General features: G+C 40.7%; 1 protein-coding gene across 1 annotated transcript; it reads right to left on the bottom strand.

Annotated features, from left to right (window-relative positions):
* Positions 1-271: 271 nt before the first annotated feature.
* neurod6b (neuronal differentiation 6b) lies at positions 272-4,841 on the bottom strand. The gene is made up of 2 exons (XM_040018323.1): positions 4,035-4,841; positions 272-3,679 (listed from the first exon to the last, which is right to left on the bottom strand). Exons 1-2 carry the CDS (start codon positions 4,261-4,263, stop codon positions 2,670-2,672), a joined length of 1,239 nt encoding a protein of 412 aa, XP_039874257.1. The 5' UTR covers positions 4,264-4,841; the 3' UTR covers positions 272-2,669.
* Between the last annotated feature and the right edge of the window lie 4,060 nt (positions 4,842-8,901).

Here is an 8,901-nt window from a genome sequence, read left to right as displayed (position 1 = left end):
GTGTGCTACAGTTAGGTGATGATTTATAGCCAAACTTTTCACTTTCGGTCCTCTAACTTCCGACGAGTTGAACAAAGAGTTCTTCAGGTTCTCACGTCGTTTATGTAAAAAGCTGTACAGTTAGCCTGAGTTGTTTTCTGCTAATTCAATCTTTCTTCAAAACTTAAACCTTGCAGCGCCAATGAGGTGAAACTGCTGAGAGTTTAACTAAAACAGGGAATTGTAATAATTATTGTTTCATCGTTGATAGTGATACAGTAAAGAAAAAAATGAATAATGAGAATAAAACCCCGGATTCGTTATACATCTAAACCGCACAAATAATACTACTAATAACAATAATGCGCTATGGAGGGCGAACTGTTCTTTATCGCGATGACATAAAAAGGAGGAACCTTCCCTTTCCCACTTTTTTTCAGTTAAATAAACAGAATAACTTCACATGAGATTTTAAATCACTTTAAAAAAAGTAACTGTAAAAATGTCCCGACTAAGACGGTATCAGCAAGTGTACCCTCCGTTAAATTAAATCACATCATCGGAAGAGAAAGAAAGGCATGTACGGAATAATTTTAAAACACTGGAAATGTATCTGAAGTTATTGTTGTTGTTGTTGTTGTTGTTATTTATTGTTTTTCTTTTTTGCTTCTCTGTGAATTGGACTGTCGGATTCACTTTTTTCCACACCGGGAGCTGTGGGATTTGGATGATAACCAACAGCTTGTGGGCATTTGACACAAATCAACCATCTGATCAGCTGAAATTAAATTAAATTTTATCGGGAAAATCTTTTTAGACACAGAACTTCAAAATCAAATTTTAGAGTTCTTCAATATTATTATTATAATTGTTTTCAGTGTAGGCGTGTGTATTTTTAACATGGCTTGCTGGAAACTTGAGTCTGTGGTCGCTACGATAGCCCTGTGTCACCTTCGAGGATATTTCACGATTCATTTTCCTAAAAATAAATACATAAAAACGCTCGGGGCATTCTTATATTAATTTTTTTCTAACCATTATTATTTTTTCTTAATTGCCGTCTGCCGTCGATCACTTTCACAGAAAGCTGAGAAGCTGGGCTACCACATGAAGCCTCTCACAGCCTCTACATTTTATTGCGACAAACACATCACAAAACATTAACACATTACTTCACGAATATTTCGATCCATAACGAGTTTTCAGGAGTGCGCGCGCGCGCGTGTGTGTGTGTGGTTGGGTTGAAGGGAAATGTTATCAGTAAATGCAGAAATAAAGGAGAAACATCCAAAAATCATTCAGCATTCGGTTAAAGTTACAAAATCAACAGAATTTATGAGCAGTCACCAACATTGTGCAGAAGTACATGAAGTGCATCACAGCTGCTCCTCGGGAGGAACAAGGAAGAGTAAAAAGTTCACATCAAACTATCCAAAACTTTCATTTCGTTGCATATTGATGGTCATCGTCTCTTTTTAAGGCATGTTGTTAGGATTCATATAGTTTTTGATGCATTTTGTTCACCTGACAAAAATGCATTTCTGCTGCCAGTGCTGGACTTTCAGCTTGTGGTGAAATTTATCACAATGCAATGCAACGTAAACAAACTTTAAATGCGTGGAAATGCACATAAGAGTCAACACTGTTGATTTTTTTTACAATATTTTTATAATATATTATTCACATTCAATTTGACGGACTTCATTAAATAAGCTCAAATAAATAAATACAATAAAAATTTACATTCACCGCGTTAACACACTCACCTCTCCAAATACGAAAGCGTTCAGCTGTGACGTGTTTTCCCCCCGCAACTTCCTGTATTTATAGGAGCAATCCGGATGACATCATTGGATGACATATCTCCTGAATTCACTGGCTTTCTATAAAATATCTATGTGGCTGTAATTGCCGTCTTTTCAATTAATCTTAGATTAAGCGGGACGCCTTGTGAGGAGAAGTAGACATATATTATTTTTAATAAGCAAAGATTGCATTTGGCTGCCTTGCATAGCTAAATTGACCTTTATTGCTAGGAGACTGAATCTCTGAACTCCAATCATGTCTCAGTAAACGTCCCCGATAAACTTTTATTTGTTTTACTTTTGTTTCTTTTGTTTTGTCTCAAAAATCGTTTTAACTGACTGCAGTAATGTTTTCAAATAAGCAGAAATTTTAATTAATCATATCGGCTTTATGTAAACTCAATTAGCGACATCTGCACTATGGCCATTAACGAACACGTACAAATAATGCACTGTAACTGCAAACGATTTACTCCAAATCAGCACCTTCAATTAATTATTTTAGACCACATCTGTTTGAAAACAAATGCTCTGCATTGTACCAGTAAATCATGAATTTGGGCCTTCAGACAGATTTCCCCCCCTTTTTTTTACGAAACAAAACCTTCAGGTGGTGGTGGTGGTGGTGTGTGTGTGTGTGTGTGTGTGTGTGTGTTTAAAGTCTATATTGAGACGAATGAAACTGAACAACAAGAAGAAACTTGTGAATCCCTTTCATCTGAAATTCTGGCTTCGTACCATCTTTCAAAACACACAAAAAATGACTTGTTTCAGTTGGCATTTTTGCATTGCATCAGCCTGTCTGAGTCAATTTCATTCCACTCACGACATCTGTGGGGGGAAATTGCATCGCTTCTCAAGCTTGAACTTTGTCCAGCTGATTGATTAATTGTGGAAAGAGCCATTAACTTCTCCTTGTGCTTGGAAGGACTGGCTGCGGACGTGCAGATCGTAAGGGAAACGGGCCTCTGGGGAGACTCGGTACATGGAGTTGTGCGCAAGAGCCGTGCGCCCTGGCGCACTGCAGTAGCGCATGCCATAGTGGCTATTTTTGCCGTACTCTGGCGGGTCGTCGTGTTTTAGGGAGAAAATCCCGTTAAAGTTCATTGGTGGGCTCAGCTGGCCGTCGAAATGCGGGCTCCCGCTCTCCGGGGACTGGTTCTCGTAGTAGGGTTCGTAGGCGCTGCTGTAGCTGTAGTGACGGAACGGCTTGGCGCTACTGTCCAAGCTGCTCCCGCTGTGGCCGGGGGGTGTGTTCATGTCTGATCCAGGATACGGGTACATGGCATCGTAGGGCGCCCTCCCAGAGAACATCACCTCTCCGTTGTGGTCTGTGAGGAAGTTTCTCGCGTTCAGCTGTAAACAACCCGCCACCAAATTGGTCGTTGGTTGAGATAATCCTTTACACAAAGTCTGTACGAAGGCGAGGAGGTCCGGTCTCTTCCCTGCGCTAAGAGTCTCTGACAGGGCCCAGATGTAGTTTTTAGCCAGTCTGAGGGTCTCAATCTTGGACAGTTTCTGAGTTTTGGAGTAGCACGGCACAACTTTGCGCAGGCTCTCTAGCGCAGCGTTCAAGCCGTGCATCCGGCTGCGCTCTCGGGCGTTGGCTTCCTGGCGCCTGAGTTTGGCCCTGTCAACCTGCTCTTTGCCCGGTTTCTTTTTTCGGGGGCCTCGCTTTTTAGGAAGCCCGTTTTCATCCTGATCGTCCTCTCTCTCGTCCTCATCTCTGTCGGAGATGTCGTCCTCGATCTCCCTCATGTCTGAGTTGGATCTGTCAGGGTTATGTTGTCGCTCCTGCTCCAGGCTCTCAGGTAAGCTTTCACGGGGATAATTGGCACCAAACCGCGGCTCACACATTATATGAGGTTCCTCGAATGGCAGTGTCAACATATTTCCTGTAAAATCAAAGCGGAAACATAAACTATAAGGACAAGGTAGAACCCCGACGTGTTTTGAAGGTTGTCAGTTAATTACCTCGTGAATGAGCCCTCCCAAGAGGAAGAGTAACAAATTGGCAAGCAAGGCCAGTGTCACAGCTTGCTACCTTTTCAAAGGCATTACACTTAATTGCCTTTAGATTTGTGAAAAATAGCCATGTTTTAAGCCTTATATTACATCACATTAAAGTTTATGTTTGCTCCAAATCAGAGTCCAAAACTAGCCAATTGTACGCCACATATTTAACCACGTTTTAACCCAGAATAAAAGCGCATGATCAGTCAACAAATTGCGAACAAAAACATTACTAACCTCTGGTCAGCATGTACCTTGCATGTTCCCGAATATCTCCTCTGAAACTGCGCCTCAGCTTCTTCACTCGCAAGCTACCAAATTGGAAGAAAGAGCTTAATTCTGCGCACTCTCTTTTCTCTGCCTTGCTGTGATCTGCTCTTCCCTTCCCCTCTCTCACTCTCCCTCCCTCTCTTCCCTTTCCCTCTCTCTTTGAGGAATGACACTCATGCCAACAGCGGGTACCCATGCCATCTGCCGCTGACGTCTTGTGGCAGCCGAGACCACGTGTTCATTGTCCCACGGGACCTCCGCTCCGTACCGATCATCTGGCAGCTCCGGTAATGGGCACCGGGAGGCCCGCGTTTACCGTCAGAAACAGAGACCGGAGAGGGATAACAACTAATATCTGCATCTCCCCGTAAGAAAGATGAATTAATGTCTTTTTGTCTGGAAAATTGGAGGGAGTTTGCAGAGATTCTCAACAGGTAGACAGATTATGAATTTCCGCACTATGTGATCCATGCAGAGCTAAGTATGCGCAAATAAAAGCTGTGCGGCGGAGATGGAAAGCTTAAAAAACCCTCTCCTACATCCCAAATTAAACTACATTAATAAATTAATTAAAACAATTGGAAATGTATTTGGGTGCAAAAGTAAATGGGGGGGGCTCTTATATTTGGGTCAAAGGGGATTCAATAACAACGTTTAGTCTAATTTTTTGATAAGGGTTCAGGACCCACTTTAACAGCATGAGCGTCACAGGTTTTGTGAGAATTCCTCGTGAGCATCATTTTTACTTGACTTTTGGAAATGACTCATTCTCAGGAGCAGCAGCTGTAAAACAGGTGAAAAACAAAAGATGTTCTACACATGTGAGTGAGTGAATCTGTGAGTGATGCACTCTTTGCATCATGACTTCTGTCAAATATTTCCAAAACATTACAAAAAAAATAATCTTTGACCTCTCTGGCATCTACAAAACCCCAGATTATATCAGTAACAGTGGTAACAGTGTTCATTTCTGTGTCTGGTTCTTTGTGCTTTTGGAAGCAAAAGCAATGTTTTTGTTAATGCAATGCTCATATGGTCAATTTACTATTTAATTACCCTCACTGAATGCACCGCCCTCTTGGTGGCAAAGGGAAGGGTTACTTCTAAAACGCTTAGTTAGTTAATGAATACTTTTTTAAATTCTCCTCTCAAGAAACAAAAGAGAAGCTGTTAATGCAGTTAGCAAACAATGTACTTAAGCTGGAGTGCATAGAAAGTATACATAATGATTGTTACCTACATAGATGGAGTGTTTGGGTCTAAGGTCATATCTCCCATATTACCATCACTATTCTGGCTGCCAGTCAGATTTTTACGGGCGATCGTGGCTCAAGAGTTGGGAGTTCACCTTGTAGTCGGAAGGTTGCCGGTTCGAGCCCCGGCTTGGACAGTCTCAGTCGTTGTGTCCTTGGGCAAGATGCTTCACCCGTTGCCTACTGGTGGTGGTCAGAGGGCCCGGTGGCGCCAGTGTCTGGCAGCCTCGCCTCTGTCAGTGTGCCCCAGGGTGGCTGTGGCTACAATGTAGCTTGCCATCACCAGTGTGTGAATGAATGGGTGGATGACTGGATATGTAAAGCGCTTTGGGGTCCTTAGGGACTAGTAAAGTGCTATATAAATACAGGCCATTTACCATTTTGAACTGATTTCATAATTGTTTTTTAGGCATTGCTTGGGTTGGCAACTTTTTACCTCTCTAACCTTTGAAGTTGGCATGCTCCCTCCAGATTACTGAAGTCTGAAGCTGAGCAAATGTTCCTAGCTGTCCCGAGCTCCAGATTAAAGCACATAGGAGATCGAGCGTTTGCAGCTCAGAAACTATGGAACAAACTGCCCCTTCACATCAGGATCTCTCCATCATGAGACACTTTTAGAACCTGTTTGAAAAGCCATTTTAATTCTTAACTTTTGAAATCTTTTATTTTAAGTTAAGTTTTCTCATTTTATGTTTACATATTAGAAAGGTAACATATTAACTCGAGTGGTATCCAGCAATGCAGTTAGGCTTTCCCGTATTTTACTATTGTTTACTTATTTTAGTGTCTTTGAGACAACCAACACTAAGATTTCTATAGTTAGCCCACAAAAGAGGTCATCTATTTATCTGGTGAACAATACTTGATTGTTGGGTCTGTGAAATAAAATAGTTTTCACATTTTCCAGAGATGCCTTTCCTTATCCAAGTACAAGTCCAAATCTCCAAGATATTCAGCTTACTGTGATGGGAAAGATAGCAAAAAACAGGTAGGTTCAAAATGGTTTAAGAAATTCCTACAGAAACCTCAAATGCAAAGGATGGTAAAGAGGTGGCTTGCGCAGTGTTGGTACCTCAGTACCATAGACATTAAGCACACCCAGTGGAAAAGGCCCAGTGGCACGCTGCCAATTCCACACTGGGGCACAGCTGGCACTCGATATGGGTATATGCACACCTCAGTTATGTGGAACACACATACACAAGCGCACTGATTCACACACACACACACACATGCAAATGTATGTGTGTGAATGACCTTGTTGAAAGGATAATCAATTAAAACAACTTATCAATCTCTCTGTATTGGACATTACAAGACATCGATCAGCAGAATGAGCCACGGAGAGCTGATTACATCTTGGTTTGACTTCCGAGCACTGAGGCCCAAGTAAGTCGCAGTTTCTACGGTGACAATGACAGCATGTACACACAGCACCGAATGTGCAAACACTTAGCCTAATGTGTGTGAGACAGGCTAGTGTGCATGTGGGCCAGCACATATACTTTACAAGAACACATCCAAAGTACATGTATAGATCTATGAAAGAAAAAAAAGCATCACTGCCTTCCCCCAAAAATGCCTCAGCTGGTCTGCTCAGCGTTCTGGTCCAGCAAACACACACACACACACACACACACACACACACACACACACACACACACACACACACACACACACACATACTGAAGAGTCAAACTCCCCATCTCAGACTAATCAGTTGACTGCACTAATTGCAAATGCAAATATGCAAATTTATATTAATTAATTACTCACTAATTAGTTCTCTTGTCTTTTCAGGTAATAAATCATGGTGTGGTTGAGAGAGAGAGAGAAAGACATGGCAGTGATCTTTTGTGTGTTAGAAACCCTTGTTTCAGATGTTTACTGGGCAGATTTTATCAAGCTGTCATCCACCCAGACTCCTTAACTTCTCCTTCATTCACAGCAGCTCTAAATTCAGTCATTATTGCATTGGATATAATACGTGTACACTTCAAGGGTGGAAGCATTGTAATTTGAGAGGTTTAATAAATAGCAGAGGTTGGTAAATCAGAGTGTCTCGCTGACAGTTCTTGCTGTCAGCTCTTTTAATTATCACATTATCAGCTTTTATAGGCGCGGTGCGTGGTGCAGAGCTGCAAATGAAGGCGCCATGGATCGCACGCTGAGTTGCAAGCATTTCTCAATTGATGTCAGCAGTTAAGGGGAAATTGTGTCTGGATGATGAGTGTTAGGTGAAGTGGTTGGAAAAGATGTCAACGGTGTAGTAGAACGTGATCCTGTCCGAAATGTAACGTGGAGTTTCTTTAGAAAAAAATCTCTGCGTCTGACTCTGATCTCGCACTGACGATGTAATGAAGCCTTTAATGCCAATTTTCAGTGTCTCAGTGGTATCTTTATTGCATTGCCTTAAACTGAGCTGCATGTACAATTACCCCAACTCAAAACACAAAAGCTAAATGAGGAAGTGCTTACAAAGTGCCACATATGAGTGCGAGCCATTTATTTTGAGTACTTGTTGATACCCAGATGAACACTTCAGTTGCTGTTGATAATAATTCACACCATAAACCTGTTGTTGGCACATTTATTCTTTTAGTGTTGATGATAGCATCCTCCCAAATCTATTTTGCTCTTTTGTAAAGCCTCAAGAATATACTGTCCTTTTTACTCTTTTCCACTACATTTAAATAGACCAAGCTGCACAACCTACAGAATCAGTCACGAAATATAATGAGAACAAAAACTGAATTTTAAGTAAATAAGTCAAAGTAAGTCAGTTTTAACTGTTTTAAATTCCTAATGAAGCCCTAACTCTTTCTGAACAGTAGTGATTTTAATGCCCAAGAATAAATATCAGCAAAATAATTCATACTTTTGTAATTGTGACCAGATATTGTGCGCAGTAGAATGCAGTGGATGTTTTACCAATAGACTCAGCATGAATGCTTGAAACTTGCAAACAAAGAAAACAAAAAAAAAAACCTTTATTATTATGATTGTTATTATTATTACTATGTAAATGCATTGTTTACAAATACAACAGGCATTATGTTTGTTTGTCTGTCTGTCTGCTCATTTTCTGTTATTACGATAGTAACGCTGGTCTGTTTTTCAGGAGTTTCTATGAACATTGTGCTTCACATATCCAGAATAAAAACAATATTTATTGAAAAGGGCTTTGGTTAGGAATTTAAGCTTTCGATCATATTAAGCATTTAGTGGACGTGGAAACAGTGTGAGGTGATTGCCATCATTTTCTGGGAAACATTTGTAAAACCTGACAAGCAGAACCCAGTTTGCAATCTCAGCATATTGGAAAATAAATAAACAAAAACAAAAACAAAACAAAGCAGAATTTGTGATTTTTATTTCTTTGTTGTGGAGCAGTCACTCCATGACTTGATACTGACATCGGCAGGGGAGAAAACAGTTAACCTTAAGCACTCTGGTATGCAGGGAGTTTAAAAAATGGAGCCCTCATTTTTGGATTAAACATGGCTATATCATGAGAAGAAAGGACAAATGTTTATTTTAGATTTATGTGTCCATATAATACACACATACATCAAAAAAAA

The sequence above is a fragment of the Simochromis diagramma genome, unplaced genomic scaffold, assembly GCF_900408965.1.
Source record: "Simochromis diagramma unplaced genomic scaffold, fSimDia1.1 OVJJ01000205.1, whole genome shotgun sequence".
Classification (NCBI taxonomy): Eukaryota; Metazoa; Chordata; class Actinopteri; order Cichliformes; family Cichlidae; genus Simochromis; species Simochromis diagramma.
Note: the sequence above shows the minus strand (reverse complement) of the source record. Positions and strands in the feature narration are given on the sequence as shown.